Below are 22,037 nucleotides of genomic sequence, written 5' to 3' on the forward strand. Positions count from 1 at the left end.
TGATCCAAATCGTTAAACCAGGGCCTAACAGAGGTAGTTCCTTCTCACCATGTGGCGGGGCTGGCTGGGCGAAGACACCACCACGCTGTTACAAATGGCCAGAGCCAGGAAGAAGTCAGTAATGTAGGTCAGCTCCAGGCTGGATATGTTATCAGAGGCACTGTCTCTTAAATGCAGATTGGAGGAGCAAAGCTTGCTCAGTTTCCTCACCAGCTCAGGGTCTGGTACAACATCCTGGGCCTGAAGAAAAACCCAACAGGAGTTAAGTCAGCAATATGGGTCCAGAATAATCTCTTTATTGTCATACACTCACCAATCTTTAAACAAAATATTTTACACATTGTTTTTCTCTACTAATAATGTCTAGGAAATTCATAAAGGGGCCTCAACTTCTACTTAAACCAAAAAAAAAGTATTACAGATGTTTTTACACAGTTAATGCTAAATGGTAGCATTTCACAACTGGACTGCTAGCCATGACAGTTGCATGTGGACCTCGGGAGGCAGTTTAAGTACCCAGAGCATATTGCAAGGATGTCACTGACACCAGATCTAGTCTTAACATCTGACCTGACAAAGCAAGTTGTGCTATTGGACCTTACAGTCCCCTGGGAGGACAGGATGTAGGAGGCTGACAAAAAGAAGAACGCTAAATATCTTGAGCTGATTGAGGCATGCAGAGGACCCATAGTGAGCTAATCGAAGCCTGGCTGCAGGGGCTTCCTAAGTCAAACTGTGCTCGGGCTTTCGGGCTCCTTGGCATTAGGTGTTGCTTTAGAGAAGAGCCACCAGAAACATCAGTGAGGCCACTGAAAAACCAAGAGGGGAGACGCATGGAATAGCGTGCTGCTTGAAACAAAACTGGGGCCTGATCAACCCTGGTTGAGTCACCCAGGCGACGGTGTCTGAAGATCAAAGACCTGAAACACCCTATGACCCTGGGTCCTTCACTGAAGATGTGTTCAAGCTGCATCGTCTAGGTGTTTCAAAATCTAAACATTAACTAGAAAAGGTCTTTAGAAACATGTTAAGAGGTCTCGGTATCATACCTCAAACATACAGCAACCTTAAGTTACGGAACCTATTTCAATTGTTTTAGAAGCTTTACTTTGAAAGTTTACATTTTTAAGACCAGAAATCATAAAAATCAGGATAGTTAGTCACATTCTTTAATTTTCAGTTTAACGTTTCTATGGAAGTAGTCATAATATGATAGATAAAGGAGGGAGTTAAAATCCAGTTTGAAGACTATAATTTACAGCTGAAAAATAATGGGAGTAAATTACAGTTTGGACACGTGCACCTTGTGTAGATTTGACAAAATTTTTAACATCCTTACAACCTCTCTGCCATGTGACATCATCACACTCTGAGCTTACAATTCTGCAGAAAAATGTCAATCAAAATTACCAATCCAAAGAACGATTGTGTAAAATAACAGAAATCAGAGTACCAATTTAGGCAGTCAAGGGTTTTGTGTCTTGTTTAAAATGAACTGTCTCTTTTCTGAGCGTTCAGTCACTGTGCACTATTGTATCCCCTTTATACTCTATGGAGAGATGTTTTGCTTTCTCTTGGGAGCACTGTATGATAAATCCCTTCTAAACATGATAGAAAATGGATTGGACACGCCATGGCCTTCCTAATTATAAATAGTCAAAAAAAAAAAAAGAAAAAAAAAAAAGTAAAATCAGATTCAATACTTGCCCTGGGAGCCTTGAATTATTTTTCGATTTATGCAATAATAACGAATAATCGTCTATGAATGTAATAATTAATTTAAACACCAGAAACTAGCATCAAATTTGATTGTTGTTCACAATTTCCTTACAAACTGAAATGAGCGCCATGAATGTTGGAACATAGCTACGCAATGATTGGAATCTGTTCTCACTGATTTGCACTCATTTGTTGAAATTATACCTTTGTTATCAGATCACTGTTATGTTGAAAAAGAGCTTTGCTTTATGGTTAAGTTCTACAGCAAAAAAGAAAAGACAAAAACAAATCAGTTTGGTTTTTGTATAAATGCCAAAAGACGTTACTTTTGAGAGTTCCCTTTTAGCCCATTCACACAGTATAACACATGAGTACGGGGCATCACAGCCTCCATTTCCTGGCTGAAGCCACTTCTATTGAAACCTTCTAGGCGAATAACGTGATTAGGACAACTAACAGGCACGGCCCACACTATATCTGTCTGTTGTCACTGATATTATTTAGTTCTTATGCTCTTTACTCCACAAACAAACCCTCTGCTAGTCAGGCTAGTTGCTGCTGGTGGTTGGCTTTGTGTTTTTTTTTGTTTTTTTTTTCAAAAGGCTGCTTGGAAGTCAAGTTCAACCACTTTTGTTGGTATTTTCCACTGCTGCTTGCTGGTATGTGTGTTTATCTGCTACATGCTCATTTCAAAACATTCCAATTAGGCTTTGTGGTTGGAAGTGAGCACAAAGCAATCCCAAGTGAAGCGATAGAAGTCTTCTGTTCGTCCCTGTCCTCAGGGCTGCAGCTTCAGGCTTTTAGAACGAGCACAAAGTGTATCCCCTATGCCTGGGGATTACTGAAGGTTCAAGAGCAGGGAGATATGTCTACTAAGGTGCGTCATTGATGTTCGGGATCCCAGTCCCCAGAGGAACACAGTATATTGTAATCTCTCCTCTAACATCATATTCCATAAGTCTGGACACTTCAAATTTTTCTCAGGGCACAGTTTTTCAAAATCTTTGTATGAATGTTTAAAATGTTCCAATAACCATCTGTGTGGAAAAAAAGTTAGTATCAAAAGACATTACAATTAAGTCTATACCTCTTGAGTTTCAAGAGGGGGCAGCACCTCTCTGCTAGGACAGCCCGCTCTTAGATAGATAAAATAGAAAAAGCAGCTTACCGCTGCCTTGTTTAGTTTAAACTGTGAAGCAAACATTGATCTTCAATGGGGTTACCACAGTATCTATGATCGCAGTAGTGCCTCTTGGGTCTCCTGATGATGCACAAATGTCTCTGCCTCTTCTAAGGCTTTGATTCATTTGCAGTGGTGCAACATACACTCTATCCGGGCTACTTGTGTCCCTGGGCGGCTGAATCTAAGTGAGGATCAGCTGTTTGTGTGCATTGCCAACCCATCAAAGCAGAGAGTTCCGTCTACACCAGGTGTTGGCAACCCAAAATGTTGAAAGAGCCATATATGACCAAAAAACAGATCTGCCTGAAGCCGCAAAATTTAAAAAAGTCTTATATAAGCCTCCTGAAGGCTATACGTGTATATTGGCCTACCATCAAAATGCCTAATTAGGCTTAAATACATAAGCATTCATAATTAAATGTTTATTTTCTCTGCAGTGCATCCTGGAGAAAATGTCACACCATGTGCTGTACGATATTTGGTGCTTTAAGTTTAACTTCCATTACAGTATTAATGTATTATGTTTTCTTGTATTGATGGAATTATAGAACCACTGTACAATAAAGAAATCAGATTTTTTTGTTTTATTTTTATTTTGAGGGTTTAAAAAACAAAAACAAAAAAAAGAATCTGCATAATAGGACTCCTGGGATTTCAAACCATGTGGAAATAAAATGCAGTCTTCTTTAAACCACAGTTATAATGTGGTACAACCCTCTTTTTTCCCTTTTTAACAGTGTAATAAAACTCAGCCTGCAACAGCAGCCTGTTGATAAGGTTAGCAGGCTGTGTAAAAAAAAAAAAAAAAGCCAGTAAAAGCTAATTGCAGTGCACCCACCGCTTTGTTTACAACAGCCACCTGCCTGGCATCGTGCCACGGTGAAACGTGCGATGCAGTCTATGACGCAAATCTTTGATAGGAATGTTTAAATTTCTTTAAATCTATGTAGTATACATGTTTTTACAGCACTGGAAAACAAATAATGTTTGTTTGTCCTCCTATACTTTATTAAAACAAAAAAACATATTTTTCTATGTTCATTCATTTACAAAAAGCTCCAGTGAGCCGCAAGGGGGCGCTAAAGAGCCGCAGGTTGCTGACCCTAGGTCTAGAAAGAGACTTTCTTGTAGTATTATAGAGGCCATTTCTCTCCCAATGCCTCATGCTATAAGAGCTCACTGCATCCGGAGGGTAGCCACTTTATGGGCCTTTTTTGGAGGTGTACACATTTTGTACTTTTTTCCTCTCCTTCAGTGAACAGTAGTTACATAAAGTTTCATGCAAAAATAAAAAAAATGTCCCTATTATGCATAATTTTATCATAATCCCATTTATTTTTCTAAGCCATAAATAACATATAAACAATAAATAAGCATTGGGCTGTAATATTTACAGGATCTCCTTGTCAAATCAGAACAAGACAGCAACAGAGAGTTAAAATCTTGCCTCCTGAGCTGGAAAACACCAAAAAAAATGAGTCTGACCATGCGGCTGCAGAAGGCTCCGGTCCTCGCTGCGGCATGATTGGACAGCTGGTCCTCCTCCTCAGATGACTCTGCGGTGAGGGTATGCAGAGACACCGAGCTGCGGTTGCAGCTCAAGGAACGACAGCTCAGAGATTTCCTACTGCAGGCAGACTTCAGAGTCGTCGTGCGCCCAGCTCCTTCGTTCTGCTCCGCCTCGTACACCTCCAGCCTTCGCGCTAAAGAATAATATTGAGGTTGAACTTGTCAGAATACTGATAAACAGTAGGAAAAAAACCCAACAGTGTAAAAAACTTGAATCATTAAATCTCAAATTCCTCACAGCAGCGACAATCCCACACCATCAGATGGCGAGGAAATTTATTCCAGCATCTCACCGTTTTCCAAATGAGGGTATTCCACCCCGTAAATACTGCAGCGACGGAACACCATCTTGTTTTCAGTCAGCGTTCCCGTCTTGTCCGAGAACACATACTGGATCTGACCCAGATCCTCTGTGATGTTGAGGGCCCGGCACTGGATCCTGGAGTCCAGCTCCTCATTGTAAAAGTCCAAGTCGTTGTGGATGAAGTAGATCTGACCAAGCTTCACAATCTCAATGGACACGTACAGGGAAATTGGGATCAGCACCTGTTGGAAAAAAAAAAAAACCCAGGATGAACATGAGAGAAAAATCATACATTTTCCTAACATGGTCCCAAGTGAGCAAATTTTAGTCTCTAATAAACATATTATTTCTTTAAGGAGAAACCAAACAGGACCATCTTTCCGTTCAAGATCTCTTTAAAACTGTGCTGTAGCATTAAACTGTACTTTCCTGATAGAATTTTGTTCTCTAAATACTTAAAAAAGCAAGGTATTTAATTCATTTATGGGTGCAAAATATTTTTGTTAAATTGTTTGATCAAAAAAAGAAATTACAGGTATTTAAAGACTTTTAAAATGTTTAAAGTTGTATAATTTTCATCCTGAAAGGGGTCAATCACTATTGTAAGAACAGACGCCTTAGGACACACCTGGAGTACGATGATCATAGTCCAAAACACGTAGAACCCAGCGAGAGCTGGGGAGGTTTCTCCAGCGACCTGAAAGACTGAGTCTTTAAAGCTTTTCAGCCAGAAACCATGACCTGAAAATGCAAAAACATCACAGCTTATAAAAATTCAAAGTTAAATTCCTAAATAGCAGCAGAAACGAATAAAATCTAAACACTTTCTGCTTTATTTCATGGTTTTATTTGAGTGTGTGTCGCTACGCACCTACAGCTGATGCCAGACACATGACAATGAGGAGGACCACGCACCACAGGACGTCTGTGTTCAGACGCTTCTCCAGCTGGCTGCGCTTGTACCTCGGTCCGCTGTTGTTCATCATAGCCTTGGTCTCATGACCTGAGTCATGCAAAGGGAAAACAGAACACTTGGTTTTCTGCAATACTGAGGGTTCAGCAGAAATGCAAGATTATTTTCTCAATATACCTATTGAGAACTCAAAATGAAAAAAAAAAAAAAAAAACTTAGCTGCACTGGATTGAACTAAAGGACTATGAGACCAAAGTAGAAATGTTTGATAATGCACATCACCAAGCTTAGAGATACACGATACATTTGATACTAGCTGTTAAGTAGGGGTGAGTATCGGCATGGGTGTTGCGATACGATATGTATCGCAGTACTTGGATCACGATACCATATTATCACAATATTGCAATGTCACTATATATTGCAATATTTTTTCCTATCAAAATTTAATGTATACATAAAAAAGCCAGTGCTGTGTATGTTCATCAGAAGATATTGATGATAAGTTTTGGTATCCATGTGGTGCTACTCAGTGTCGCGGTGGGTAGCACTGCTGCCTTGCAGCAAGAAGGTTCCGGGTTAGATTCCCAGCCCGGGGTCTTTCTGCATGGAGTTTGCATGTTCTCCCTGAGCATGCGTGAGTTCTCTCTGGGTACTCTGGCTTCCTTCCACAGACCAAAAACATGACTATTATGTTAATTGGCTTCTCTAAAATTCTCCTTAGGTGTGAGTGTGTGCGTGAGTGGTTTTTTGTCTCTGTGTTGCCCTGCGATGGACTGGCGGCCTGTCCAGGGTGTACCCCGCTTCTCGCCCATTGACAGCTGGAGAATGGCACCAGCACCCCTCGCGATGGATGGTATCCATGTTGTTTGGGGTCTGAGTCAGTCCACATCTTCCACTGTGAATGCCTCTACTACAGGTATGGTGCAGCTCCGCTAAGCAAAAGGGCTCCACAGTGTCATCTGACAAAGTGGCGGTGCTGAGGTAGCCCACTTCCCCTCAGTTTTGGGTAAAAATATTTTGTTTTAAAAAAGAAAGATCGATATTGTATCAAGGCAGCCGAAAATCACGATATATCGCCAAAACGATTTTTTCCCCCACACCCCTACTGACAAACATCAAAAGGACTTAGGTACCCTGCAGTGATTGAGTTAACCGTGCTCTCTTTGTAACAATGTCAACCTAAAGCATTTCTAAGGCCACTTGTCTTCCAACTGAGTCTTAGCCAAAAGTGGGTCATCAACCAATGGTCACAGTTCCCGTAATCAGTACATTGTATTGTTAAAATCCAGACCTTAACCTGGCTGAAACACTGCAGTGGTACCTTAAAGAACTATGCAGAAAGGAATCTCCAGGTGAGCTGAGGTAACAGTGGAGAAAATGACAAAAAATCAGTTTATAGTCATTTATAAAGCAATAACTTGGGGCAGAAAATCTGAGCAACACGACTTTCTGCGTTCAGGCTTATAGAAAACGAATTAAATTGGAATGGAAGGGGTTGAATGGGTAAACAAAACAGACATTTGATGCCCGCAGAGTGAATGACAACCCTGAGTGACCCCTGCCATGTTTAGAGTGTACACTGCATTCACAGCTGCTGCTCTGGCTTTGGTTTAACCTCTATAGTCATAGTGAGTAGTATATCAACAGCAGAACTGAATCTGATACTGGTAGTGCTTCCACCAGCATAGTTTACACTTAGAATAAAACAACACAGTCCACAGAGCAGGCGTGGTTTTACAACCTACAACCTACCAGTGAGCATGTAATTAAAATGTCAGATGCTGAATACAATATGTATTAAGATTGATGTCTGTGGAAAGTAAGTCACAAACACAAATAGAACATATATGGCCCTATAAAAAAAGAAGAAGATAAATACAACTAAAATTATACAATGCAATATCAAACTAAAGCTTTTCTATAGAATGCTGTCTGAAATGGAAATGAAAGTTTATTGTACATGTTTGATGAACCATTCATGTATTGACTTACAGGAAATACATTTTTAATCATAGCCCTACTGGAAGAACCGTTGACCCTGTTTTATTTTTAAAGTCACCAAAACACAATGTAGTTTAATAGTAAATACGGCATTTTATCTAACAAGGTTCAGTTTTAGAAAGAGTAACAAATCTACAGGATAACAGGTCCTCCACTACACTTAACTGTTGCTTTATTACATATTTGATGTTTAAAAGCTTCACGTTGGTTATGTCCAATAAAAGCACAGGGTTCCAGCTACATTCCTAACAGACTTTAGCAAAGCCTTCATGTTTATGTCTGTGATGGCAGGACAGAAAATAAGTTTTACCCGCATGCCTCTTCCCAGGGAACCTATTGGCATATACATAACATTCCCTGCATATTATACCATTTTATAACCACTTATAGGCAGCGTACTAGGATTATTGTGACAGATTGACAAAAAATAGAGCCTAATAGAAATTTTTCGCCCATATAAAAAGCTGTAAAGGTTTGGATGTATTTGTATTCAGCCCCTTTTACTCATTTGAAAATATATAGCAAAATAAAAAGCAAACAAACTTTCAACACTGAGAACAAGGAACCCAGTTAATCAGGGAGTGATATGGTATCGGATTTTCATGTAGGACAACCTCAATACATGTAATCCAGGAATCTGGCCTTAATAAAAGAGTGACAAGATCATTGAGTGACAGCTATAGATTAATTTAAAGAAGTTTCTTTGGTCAGATGAGACCGAAATTCAACTTTTGCTACATGGGAAGGTGATGGGCTAGTGGTTAGAGCAGTGCGCTTGCGCTCTGAGAAGGTTGCAAGTACGCGATTTGATCCCTTAATGCTGATTTATACTCAGAAACCAGGTCGTCTGTGTGTGTGTTGCAGTGAATGCAAAAGTGCCTCCGCCCCTGCAGCAGACACTCTGTCGCGCCTGTCCACCGCCATTATGGAAAACCAATCGTGAAAATGGACAAGCTAGAAGAACGTGGTGTGTAAGAACGTTGGGAGCCTTATTCCACCTGGATCCCCGCTATTTTTCACCCTCATGTCCCTCCTTCGTCGCACAAACTTGCCCAAACTTCTTCACCACCTCAGCCGTTTCTAGACCCACAGCTAGTTCATGATTGTCCCTCTGGTGTGGAATAACATAGTGCAGACCACACTTCAATATTGGGCATAAATCAAAAGTATCTGCCACAAACTCTCCCAGCGCGATGGATTAAATGCAGAAGTGAATTTCTCCAGTGTGAGATGAATAAAGTTCAAATATCATTATTACTATAATTATTAAAACAAAAGGGATTAAACAAAAATGTCTGCTACAGTTTTTAGATCTGTAAAAACGTTAAAAAGCATGAAATCACTATTATGGACTACATTTTCTGTGTTGGCGTACATTACTTGTGCATCACCAAATCTCTTACTAAGATACAATGAAGTTTATGACTACAATCTGATAAAATGTGGACGCATTTAATAGGTTTTTTTTTATCGTTCGGCAAAGTGCAGCTCTGCTTTTAGTGATGAGGCCTCACCAGCATAAACCACAATGCCGACCACAGTCTCTGTGTTGCGGATGGTGCAGCTCCTCAGGAGAAGGTTGCTGCTGTTGAGGCCGACCCGACCCTCCCCAGAGTGCTCGCTGTGATGCAAAATAAAAATTACATACATATCCACGATGATACTCTTTACAGTGTCTGCCTAAGGCATCCAATATCTACAGAATACAAACATATCCAACTCACATGTAACCTTTGAACCTGCTCAGGTCATTGTTGGGGTTCTCACACTCGATGCGACTGGTGAAGTTCTCCGGAGTGAAGTCTGCACCCTGGAAGATGAACGCATCAAAGGCCATCAGAGTTCACATCTGAATCACAGCTGCATTACATGAAATGCACGTCAAATGAAAAAACGGTTTCAGTGTGAAATGTAAGAACTAAAAGAGTTCCTTATAAAAATTGTGGTTTATAGGCAGAATTAGTAAAGTAATATTTCAATTTGAAGGAATGAGTTTTAAAATATCATGAACAGCCACTAGGTGGCTGTTACAAAGCATGTCTGTGTCTACAGATGAGCCACTTTAACATCATTATGGTTAGTAAACATAGATGTAACCTTCAGATAAACACAGCTTTATCCTTCTCTGGTACCATCTTTTATTTTCTCTTAAATCTCAGATGGATCAAACCAAAGTCTCTCATTAAAAAAAAAAGCTACAGTTTCAGATTTAACATATAGGTGCATCTTAATAAACTGGAATATCATCCAAATGTTCTCTTAGTAACTCAAAATGATAAACTTATACCAAATAATAAATGTAATGATGTATATTGAATAATGAAAGAACTAAATTATTATGTTTTTTGATCCTCATTTTTATTTTCGGTTTTGTTTTGCTGTTTTAAATCCAACACTGATGTAGAAAAAAATTGGACAGTTTGTGTAGCAAGCAGCCTAATCCAGTAGGCTGTGTTGACTGTTAATAAACTGAGCACATATGGGTCACGGAAACGTTAAACTGTTGTTTTAGCTAGCAATAAACCCCCGCCCCGAAAGAAAGAGGTTGATTAGAAGGAACAAGTAATCCATCTGGAGGTTACTATAGTTGTTTAGTTTTGTAAATGATCTAGATCCATATCCAGATGATTTGTTTTGGCATCAGCGGGACTGAAGAACATTAGAGAACACAGAGCTTCAGAGTCAAAGCACAGACCTTGATCTGACTGACTCTGGACCTCAGAACTAAAATAAGAAGGTTGGCTGAAAATGCTGGACACTGATAGAGTAATGACTCAGGAGGGAAGGCTAAATATAACTGCAATCTTTAAATCATGCAACCTGTTTGCTCTTTATTACAATTAAAGATGTTCAAGTTTCTGTAATAATGTGATGAAATGTGACAAAGTTCAGCTGTGAATGCAGGACACTTCGAGGAAATCAGTGACCTGGTTTAAATTGTCAGAATGTTTTCATTAAACTCAGTTGTTTATCATGAGCGATCACTTCCTTAAAAAAAAATTGTTCACATTTCAGACAGTAGGGGTAAAAAGGACAGAACCAAAAGCAAAAATCACTGTTGTCCTACCTCATGTATGAAGCTGTTACATAATTGGACATGTGACATCTAAGGGATTTTTTGGGGCCTTTTGTTGTTTTCCATTTTTCTTTTTTTGTCTAATGACTTTGGTGACTTTTCTGTTTTAGATTCATGCATTTTTCTTGATTTGCACATTGAAATTGATCTGAGTATGCATTTTTTAATGACAACGGAGTTTTTTCTTTTTGGTGGGTTGAGGCCACTGACACACCTGAATTTCCCTGCTGTGGGTCAATATAATTTCTATTCTTTTCTACTCTTCTCCTCAAGGACTCTTCATTCATTTTCAGTTTTCATAAGCAGTTGTGTGTACTGGAAAGGAAACTCAATCTGGACCGAAATTAAGAATGTTGCATCCTCTTCAGACTTTGATTACTGTGATGTCAGAGGTGTATATCTTTAGGTTCCCTCAGCAAATGAAAAATAAAAAAGAACGACTATTATCTCGTCATTCCTACCACTTATAAACAGCCAAAAGGATTTCCTTCCCAGATAAATTTTCTTAAAGGTAAAGAGGACGATCTTTTATTTCCAGGTGGATCATCTAAATGAGTGGTCCTCCAAATTGTCAATCATTCTGGTGATATGTTTACGTAAGGCCGTCCTACTTGCTCATCCCGTTAGCTATCTTTTCCTGCGCATGCGCAGTTTCAGCCGGATAAGAGTAGTGTGCTATGGTTTCAGACAGTCATTGAAGCTCACCTTTCTCGCCACGGTTCGTTTGAAAATGGCTGAGAGTCATATGAGAAAACATGTCCACAAAGTGTACGAGAAGAGAAAAGAAAGCCCTCAGACGAGGCAGATCTATCCCAGAATGCTTTGCACAGAGAGCTCTCCTCCCAAAGCATTATGGGATTTGCTGTCACAGCGGCCCGCTGTCGCCATAGGCTGTTGCTACCCGACAGTAGTGACTAATAACAAAGATGGCACCGCGCAATGGGGAGGAGTTACTTGACCAACAGGGAGCAAAAACCACTGATCATCTGTCTGAACGTGCAGTTAACTGAGTTTGCTATAAAGTCCACTATATAGCCCCCGCTGTATGTGGACACAGTGAGCTTGTATGAGCTATGGGAACAGCACATTTTAAACAGGGTGTGCAAGACGAGAAATGTACTCGTTCATGCTCTTGCATGTGCATTTTTTTTTTAAGTGGAGAATCTTTTAAAAAATCCTCTACAGCACCTTTAAGGAACAGATTTCCCTTCAACAGTTTTAGGAATATGAATACAAACCTGCAAACAACAACCAGCTAAAGTTCCTGTAAAGTCAATCAAAAGGGAATATTACCTGTAGAGAAAGGTCTGACACAACCTTCCTCAACTTCAGGTTGGTCTCTCCATCCAGGTTTGCAGTTTCAATGTAACAGACCCCACGGGGGTCAGAGGAGTACAGCAGCAGCAGGTCAGCAGGGATGATTTCATTACAGGACAAACGTACAAATTCTCCGACTCGTACATCCTTCCAGCAGCGGTCCACGTAGGAATTCTGCTTGCTGTGGTGAGAGGAAGAAAACATTGAAGAGAAAAAAATGTCAGTTTATTTAACAACAAGACAAAAAAACTGCTTTCATCTCCAAAAGGTAAAAAAAGAAAAAAGAAAAAAAAAACTTAGATGAATAAGACATCGTGCAGCTGTGACAAAACCTCCTAAGAATCTAAAGTAATTTGCTGTTATTAGTCTCTCACATCAAAGAGGAGCCATTTTGTCCGCCTCTTCTTTCCGATGTTGGATCACTTGATTAGAGTTTGCAGACATTTGCTGCCTAAAGCTCCTCTAAGGTTCCATTAGATGATTTTAATCCAGTTATATTCTGAACTTTGACTAGGCCCCTGGAACACATTGCTTCTTCTCATTTTAAGCTCTGTCATAGAAAAGCTGCTGTTTGAACCCTTGTTCTGTTTTTTTGGGGGAAGTTTTAGCTGTTGTTCAGATGAAAACACATTTGAAGCCAGAATACTTTGGTCGACTAAGGTCGACTGAGTGACTTCAAGGCAGAAACACAAGCCCTAATCATCAGCCCTTTACCTTCCTGCTTTACAGCCAGTATGGTGGTATAGTTTTAGGTTTAATTTTCTGCAACAAAAAGTTTATTTCTAAGATAGCTTGTACAGCTTTCAGACAGTAAATGAGCAGCAGCTTAACAGTGAAATGAACATTTCAATTTCATAAAGTGCAGCAATGATCAAATGTAAACAGCGTGGGAGAAAAAAACATGATACAAAACACCCTTTGAAGAAAATGTTGTACATGGGAATATACAGTAAGGTGTAGTATTTAAATAAAGTGCAGATTGTGCCCCAGCAGTCTATTAGATGGTATGGGCTTCAGCAGGGGTGTTTATGTCTGAATGAGGAGTGTGTACATGTCTGTGTGAAAGGATCACTACAGGGGGATTACTGCCTTCACCAGTTAGTGAAATAAATTATTTTTTAGGTCTATCCGTTTTCGATTCACTGTCTTACTAGGAACCCTAAACAAAATCTAAAGCATTGTGCTTTCGTTTTTGTTTCTTTCTTTAAAATAAGATGATTTTCACAAGGTTGGAGGTACCATACATGGTCCATAGCAGCTCAGATAAATGTTCAAAAATACTAATAACCCTACATCCAATGTCACACCTTCAAGCTGAACCCCATACATATACGTACACTACATTATCTGGTAATAAGGAACAAAATATAAGTTAAAAGAAATCAGACAAGATCTGCTAAAAATGAATACGTATCAAAAGATTTAGTCTATTAGATATATTCCATCCATTCATCCATCTTCTAACACGCTTATCCCAAGCGGGGTAACAAGGGTGTTGGTGCCTATCTTCAGCTGTCTACGGGCGAGAGGTGGGGTACACCCTGAACAGGTTCCATCGCAGGGCAACACAGAGACAAACTGGACAAACAACCATTCGCATACACACTCACATGTAAGGGGACTTTAGAGAAGCCAGTTAACCTAACAGTCATGTTTTTGGACTGTGGGAGGAAGCCGGAGAACCCGGAGATAACCCACGCATGCTCAGGGAGAACATGCAAACTCCACGCAGAAAGACCCCAGGCCGGGAACCAAACCCAGAACCTGCAAGGAAGCAGTGCTACCTACTGTGCCACTGGGCAGCCCTAGAGATGCTCCACAGTAAATAATTAATGCCACTCTCTGACCCATTTTTCAGGCAATAGAACAGCAAGAAGATTGACAGTAATTGCTCAGCTGTCATATACAGTCATAAAGATAAGACAATATAGAGGGTAGTCAATAGTAAGCACTTGCTGATAAATACTGTGCACACTGCATATCAATGTCCCGGAACATGAGAACAACATCCAAGAGTAACCAATGAATGCAAGCTCTGAGGGAAGCAGGTGAATTATCTAAAATTCATCAGAAACTATCAGAAAGATAACAATTAACTTACAGAACCCATTTACTGGAAGCAATATCTGTTACTATGGGTTGTCATAGTGATAAACATCTCAATATAAAACACAGAAGAATAAATATTTAGATAATTCTCTTGTGGATGAAAAACAATGCAAACCGTTAACAGAAACATCCAGCCCTCCCCTCCCTGAAATGACTCTCCTGAACAAAAATTTTATATGCAAACTGCAAACATGGAAAGTGCATCCAAGAGAAAGCGTATAAGATCCTCTTTAGTCGACAAAAGAAAAGCATTGTTTGGAAGTACTGTCCTCTGAACAATAGAGGACAGTAGCTCTGAACAACAAAGCAGCCACTGTTATTTGGACTGCAGTATGAACAACTGCCATGCACTGTCATTATATTCTAGTCTTACACTTTGAAATATTCAGTTAAGTTCACGTACCTGCAACAGTATAGTAGTAGGTAGCATAAGTGGACACCTTATTTATAAATATCTGATTCAAAGACATAAGCATGAACAAGAAGGAACCTGTAGAAACCTCCCCTGGTGATGTAGATGATCAGAAAATAAAATATCAATTCACAACGCTAAAGATCAGAAGTATCACAGGACAGCTGCTGAATGTGTTTGCATGGATCCTCCTTTATTAATGGAGAACAATTATTTTTTTACTTGTCCTTCAAAAAATGAATTTCTTTTTGTACAAGTGGAACAAGGTTCACAATTTTGTTAGGATATAAACCTTTATATTTGTGTTTTTATTGTTTTGTAAAACAGACTTCTTAAATAACTTTACGTACTATTTTAGTATTGTGTGAACGCTACTAACTAATTTTAAGCATAGACGGTAAGTGGTTGAAATTCATGTTTATTCAATTTTACACTTCACACATTTTCTTATTTACTGTTAGTTTATTAAAAATCAAAAAACTGATTCATCGATAATTATTATTATCAACATTTATTGGTTATAAACTCCATTGGAAAGCTGAAATCCAACTAAAACAAAAAGTCTGACCAATATTTGTGAGCTTTAAAAAAAAAAAAAAAAAACTTCATTGATAGACAGCAGGTGAACTAAAATTGGAATTTTTGTTTTTTTCTGTGTAAAAAAGCTTGAGAGCTACCTCAGATGCATCTTGCCTCTATGCTCATTTAAACTTAGAATTATACTTAGACTCAACTTTATTTAACCCTTGGGATTACTCCTTCAGGGAAATTCTGGTTCCAGTAGCTTATATAGAGTACAAAAGGCAAGATGCCATTTAAGATAATAAAAATATATATATATATACACAATTTGATTGTGTTATAACTAGTATAATTAGTCAGTCATGCTTTCTCAGCATTAACATCTATAGAAATGGCAGTTAGTAAAAGTCACTCTCACTAAACAAATTAATAAACAGCTTTATGTGTAGCGTTTATTGTTTTAAGAATATGGCACAGCTTGAAGATAGATTTTCTTCCAGTATTTCTGTCTTCTAACATTGTTGCCTGATCTACTGAAAACAGTATTATAAATTGTCTATTAGAATTTTTTTCTATGGTTTTAATATCTGTTCTCTTGCTGTTCCTTATCACTTCCTAAAAAAACTATAGCTTAATATATATCTTAAAATACTAGAAAAATACAATTATATTCAGGATCCAGGACATCAACATTTTGCATTATGTTAAATTGCACCTCAAAGCTTTTCCTTCCAAATAGAAATTAAACCTCTTAATGTTTTCCATTACTTGAACTTTTGTTTTTTAAGATTATCTTATGACCATTTGCCAACTAAATTAAGCTTATAGTATTAACACGACATAGAAATGTTTTTTATTGTCTTTACATAATTAAAATTAACTTCAAATTAAGGGAGTCATTGGAAGCTCCTGACACAAACAAACGACAGCAAATCTACTTAAAGTTTGAGGAACAGTTGAAACTTACCTGCAGTAAACTTGACATGAGAGATTATTTATTAAATAATCCGATTTAAACCTGCGGTAGTCTTCAAAGATGTCTTTAATTGCTGAAAATGTTAGTACCAGACAGATTGGAATCAGAGAAACTTCTGGCTCAAAGGCTTCCACCACCGGGACAAAGTTTAATGCAGCGAGGAAGATGAAGTAGACATTAGCGAATCGATGGAGCTGCTCAAACAGGTTCTTGGGAAGGAAGGACAAAAAGGAATATTTTGTGGTCCGGATTCTGTTGCTTTTGTACAACTTCAGAAGTCGTTTCAGTTCATCATCCTCAGTGAATGAAGGTACAACAGTCCTTCTCTTCTTCAGATGGTCCTTAAACATCCCAGGCATTCGTTCCAAGCTATACATTAGTCCACTGCAGCGGTCGATTCAAACTTAAAGGTTTACAAATACAGGCTTCTCCCCATTTTCTTAAAATTCCCGTCCAAACAGTAATTCCTACCTATGGTTTGGACTTCTTCCAGTGTTATCGGATTGTTTTTTCCAGTTCGCCACATCCTGCAAAGGCATAGACGAACAAGGAAAAGGTAGGAATGTGACTGGCACAGATGACACACTTCAATGCCACTCCTCCGCAGAGCAAGTTCAAGGTTCAACATTTACAGCCACTGCTCCCCAAAGGGGATGGGTTAAATGCAGAGAGTTAATTTCTCCATTGTGAGATCAATAAATTTACATTTATTTCATTTATTTAGATCTGGTAGAAAGCATACCACACTGTCCTATTCTTCACCATCCCTGCAGCATTTATTTTTAGTGTTTTACCTCTGTGCCGAATCAACTTTAGACAGCGTTACATAAAATTTAATAGAATGTCTTTTAATAGCTTTATTATCCCTTTTCTGAATAGCACGTTGCTGTGTAGCTCCCATACCACCACTGAGGTAACAGAATGCTTTAAATTATGGCCTCATAAAGGTTTATGAACAGCTTAGCAGTGAGATCAGTCTGTTTCATCTTCCTGAGAAAGCAAGGCTGTTGATGGGCATTCTTCATCAGGTAGGGGTTCTCAGTCCAGAAGAGGTCAGAGGAAATGTGAATGCCCAGTAACTTTATGCTGTCAGTAAGCAACACCACCAGTGTACAGTACAGCCACAATTATAATGTTTGATACCATTAGTCTAACGGGATGGTTGGGGTATGAAAGACTGATGCTTGAGATTCTGTTTTGATGTGTCTACAGTGGAATTTCTTTTTGCGAAAGAAAGCCAAAAAATTTTCTCCTTCCATTTTATGTCTGTACTTTTGCAAGCACTTTCTTCTGAGATAGGTGAAGTCACACAGGGATCCTCTCTAGGCAATGAGGAGGTCCTGCTTGTGTCCCGCCACGACAATATAGCTGGCTGTAGTATTTCCTGTTCATTATTGGCTCTTGGAAGAGTCATCGGTCACAAATGGGCCATCAGTGAGCACAGGCAGTACTCATGAGAGTTATAGTGTCGGATTTCAATTTGCTTATTAATTCAGATGTAATTTGAAAAATTGAATTTCCAAATTCAAATTCAATTCTAGAAGTCCTTACAGAATTCAACCTGCCAGAGTAGCTATTCGAAGGCTGTGTTAGCTGCCACTACGGAAATACACCCATTTGTTGATGTCAGGCCCTGTCCATCAGAGAGGTTTCTGCAACCATATTTATTTTGTAGATATCAGAGCATTAGTGTGTAAAGAGAGTGAAGAAGGGAGGGCTACGAACACAGTCCTGTGGTATGTGTTGAGGATCAGTAGGTCGGATAGGAGGATCTCTATCCTCACCACCTGTTGGTGAGGAATTGACTGACCCAGAAGCAGAGTTTTGCAGATAAACCCAGGCTTTAGAGCGTCAGGGACAGCATGTCTGGAAGGAAAATGTTAAAGGCTTAACTAAATTACTCTAAAGGCATCTCCATAGTGTAGGTCTCAGTATGCTGCAGATGAGTCAGAGCCAAGAGACAGCTAAAGACAGTATCCTCTGTAGGACGATTCTCCATAAGTAAACTACAGCCTGCCCAGACAAGCAGGGATGATGTCCTGGATGTATCTCCTCAAAAACTTCATGATGGCTAAGGTCAGAGTTGCAGGACCGCAGTCATTGGGAAAGGTGGATTGGGCACAAAAGCAGTCTAAAAAAAAATCCCAGTGTGTGGAAACTAATGGAGCCCCATTCATCAACTTTAATAAGACAACACTCTTTAAAAATTTAATTGGCAAACTATAACTTGAGAGAACAGCCGTTATAAAGAAAAGTAACTATTTTATTTTGGCTGGGGAATTAATTGCATTTACAGTTCAACAAAATTTTTTAGATCACAGAAGCACACATTTTTAGTCACACTGTATTTAACAACAGTAAGGCACTAAATTTCTCACTCCAGCCTTTTAAGTGGTGGTACAAATCTTGAAGTAGGTTTGTCAACATATAGAAAAGTGGAGAGAGTTGTAGTTAGTATGCAGATTCATGCATGCAAAGAGAAGTAGCACTTTCTTAACACAAAGGTTACAGGAAAGTCCTGCAACAATGGACTCTGGCCAGGCAAGTGTTCAAAAACTCAAAGCCTGGGGTAAAACATCTACAACCTTCGGGTTAGTCCAATGGAAACATTCAGCCATGTAATATGGAATATATTATATGTTTTGCTATAATTCTTTCTTTTGCTTTCCTAAGACTGAAATAATACTGTTTTTTTTTTTTTTTTTTTTTTATTCTATCAAATGTGAGAATCTGGTACAAAGCCATTCCTTATTATTTGGTACCTTACCTGAAGTAAGCAGAAATTCAACTTAAAGGTGTAGTAGGAGATCTTTTCTGACGCATTTTTTACCATGTGGCTTAAATATCTCCCAACAGCCGCTTATCAAGCAGTAAAATAGATGGTCTGGAAATGAAACTAAAATAAATGGTCCCTGCTACAGTGAGAAATCAATTAATAACCCCAACCAATCACAAAAGACGTCAGGAACCAATCGCGCCGTTGTACACGATTGGTTCCTGACACGTCAACCATGGTCTTCTGCTTGTCCATCCCCCCTGTAAGCGTACCCTGACGCATGAACATTATAGGATAATAAAAGCAAACATGTTTTGCTGGCAGATTTTGGCATTTTAAGTTAATTTAGGCGTTAGTAAAATGTTTCAGAGAAGTGATCATAGCGCTCTGCATCATCAGTGCTGCCTGTCTCCCTGCCAGCTCCAAAGGCCTCTTTAGCTGCTTATACACACTGCTCCTGCTGCTCTACCTGCGCTGCAGAAAGCATGCAGGTTCATGTGTTTTGCAGGCGTGGTTTTGAGGGGTGGTCTGAAGGGAGAGGCAGGGTTGTGTATGTTCAAAAATATAGCTTGCTGGAACGGTTTTTCCAAGATCTCCTACAACACCTTTAAGTCAGTCTGCAGACAAAACAGTGTTTAACAGCTAATTAGATTTTTCTATTACCCTTTAACACATAGTTTATCAAATTTGATATATTGAGACCCCTGCAATATCAGTGTAATGTTTGTGTTCTTCAAAAACCTGATTTATGCAATCAGACACATGTAATTAACAGACAATTTAATTTTTTGTTGTTTGTCAGTTTTTTCAATAACAAATTAAGTTTGAAAAAGGAATTTTCTGACAATTATTTCCTGGTTTTAAAGGGTTAAACAACAAAAGCTCAAATATTCTAATTCTGAACCTTCAACTTTTGCATAATGTTGTATTTTCTGACCCATATCTTAAAAACTTTTAATTACCATGTATATTTACACATTCTAGATCTGCAAGTTCTATGTGTTTACCCACTAGATTAGATAAGGCTAATCATCATGTAGCCTTTTGCAGAACATACAGTCGCTGTGTCATGAGTTACTCTTATGAAACCCAGTCACTTCCACCAACTTTGCCAGAAAGTAAAGGTCAACTTCAGGCCTTAAAGCTCCAGTTTCAGCCAACCATTGTTTAGTTCTTTTCCTGCTGTGACAAACAATAAAATGAAGTAAGCCAAGTTCCGTTTCAGCTCATTTTCTCTTCTAACCATTAAACTTTCCTTTTAAACCCTTTGATTTTACTTTTCTACCGGTAATTTCCGATTTCCTACCAGTTTGTAGCAGGATTCCACTCACCCACAGAACACGCGCACCAATTTGTTGTTGACCTTCCTGTCAAACAGGTATCGTCTGTAGTCCTCCAGTGCATCTTTAATGCCAATAACCGTGAGAACCACCAGCAGAGGAATCATTGTGATTTCCTTTTCAAAGGCCTCCACAACTGGCACCCAGTTAAGCAGTGCCAGGAACAGGAAGTACAGGTTGGCCGCCCTGAGAAGACCAGAGTAGAAAACAAGTGAGCAGGACCATCAGGGAGAGGGTTGCCGGTTTAAAACATCACAACAAATTTACAATCTGAGGAAACATTCAGAACCATATCATAAAAATATATTTCAGAACTTTTAACCCAATAAACTAAATATTAAAGTGTTATGAAACATCTAGAAAAGGAACAAGGAAGTAAGTAGATTTTTTCAGACTGAAACTTCATAAGAATCATTTAGTCGGACTGAACATGGTTAAGCAAGAATTTCATACCTACTTTGTATCTATTACAAATATAAATCTGAAAATTTTGGTGTGGATTTTCAATTCCCTTTGCTTCGATTTACAAAGGCCTCTGACTTTTTTCAGAAAATGCTGATTACCAAACAGCATCATGAAGAACCCAGCAGACAGGTCAGAGAGTAGGTTGTTCATAACCCAGATAATCTATCAATCCATCATCTGAAATAATGACAGTTTAGTACAACTGCAAACTTGCAACATTAGCCAATGTACATAATGGATTTCTGGCCTACTTGGAAAATTTACAAAGCTAAACACAATGCCATCTTGGAAGAATTCTGTTAAAAGGCCTGAAAAGAGAACGTCATAAATTGTGAACCGCTCTTTGTCTGACTGGTCGCCTTGAGCCTGTTTGCTTTGGGAGACCCTCCCGGGGGACATTTAAGTCCTCGATAACATGGCCTCTGGGATCATCCAAGCATTGAAAACCCTTCCGCTACGTTGATGTGGTGGTTTAAGTAATATCTATACCAGGGTCCTGGAGAGGACATTTCAGGCCGATTGTTGAATCATGGCTGCAGGAGGAGTAGTGTAGTTTTCTTTCTGCTGTGGAACATTGAACCAGCAAAGCAAAGGTCTGCATTTCAAGACACAGTCAAAGGTCGGAGAAAGTCTGGTTTGAGGGCCAGCAGGTTTCGTGTGCCCTTTTGAGGGTGACACAGTTCTCTTGGGTACATTTTCCATTCTTAACTTGCAAAAAACTAGTTACTTAAGAATGATAATAGCTCATCTGTGTGCGTTCTCACAAAATTTAAAGCCTTCTTCGATCAAATGTGCAATGCTTCCTCCAGGCTTAGGGTGGAGCCTACCCGGGGATTAGAGGTACAGAAATGTCTCAATTCAGATAGCTGACAGGATTTAGTGGGACAGTTAGTATTGCTCTGATCTGTCATGGTGAAAAAGGAAACAGAAAAAACTAATAAAGCTCTGAATATGCTGTTCCATCTATGTTCCAACACTCATTTGTTGCCAAAATGCATCCATGCTTCTTCAACATTTTCGCTTGGTATGCCTTGGAGAGGATGTAAGGAATTCCATTCAGAAGTCCAATCTGTTGCTGGAATTTTGATTACTTTTTCTAACCAGCAATTGGCCTTATGGCTTAGCTCAAAATGATCTGAAACAGCTCATTATATTTTCAGATACGAGTATGGAGTCAACTAAGGTGGCTCGGACATCTGTTTCAGAAGCCCCATGGACATCTTCCAGACACATCTTAACAAGACGAGGCCCAGAGGACGCCCCAGGACAAGCTGAAAGGATCAGATGTCACAGCTGGTCCTGAAACCCCTCAGGACTTCCCCAGAGAAGCTACTGGAAGTGTCTGGAGAATG

General features: G+C 39.1%; 1 protein-coding gene across 2 annotated transcripts in view; it reads right to left on the minus strand.

Annotated features, from left to right (window-relative positions):
• Positions 1 to 22,037, minus strand: part of atp10d (ATPase phospholipid transporting 10D) — a 42,813-nt gene that overhangs the window by 6,935 nt on the left and 13,841 nt on the right. Inside the window, exons 3-11 of one of the 2 annotated variants that reach the window (XM_038290666.1) lie at positions 20,212 to 20,406; positions 12,062 to 12,266; positions 9,417 to 9,502; positions 9,207 to 9,313; positions 5,647 to 5,778; positions 5,404 to 5,516; positions 4,765 to 5,017; positions 4,388 to 4,605; positions 49 to 240 (exon numbers count right to left, since the gene is read on the minus strand). In XM_038290666.1, the coding sequence (XP_038146594.1) occupies positions 49 to 240; positions 4,388 to 4,605; positions 4,765 to 5,017; positions 5,404 to 5,516; positions 5,647 to 5,778; positions 9,207 to 9,313; positions 9,417 to 9,502; positions 12,062 to 12,266; positions 20,212 to 20,406 (1,501 nt within the window). Of the gene's footprint in view, positions 1 to 48; positions 241 to 4,387; positions 4,606 to 4,764; positions 5,018 to 5,403; positions 5,517 to 5,646; positions 5,779 to 9,206; positions 9,314 to 9,416; positions 9,503 to 12,061; positions 12,267 to 16,095; positions 16,663 to 20,211; positions 20,407 to 22,037 lie in introns of those variants that run through there. The other variant, XM_038290667.1, reaches the window with a different exon arrangement.

Source organism: Cyprinodon tularosa, unplaced genomic scaffold (assembly GCF_016077235.1).
Source record: "Cyprinodon tularosa strain WSP-4 unplaced genomic scaffold, ASM1607723v1 ctg286, whole genome shotgun sequence".
NCBI classification, from domain to species: Eukaryota; Metazoa; Chordata; class Actinopteri; order Cyprinodontiformes; family Cyprinodontidae; genus Cyprinodon; species Cyprinodon tularosa.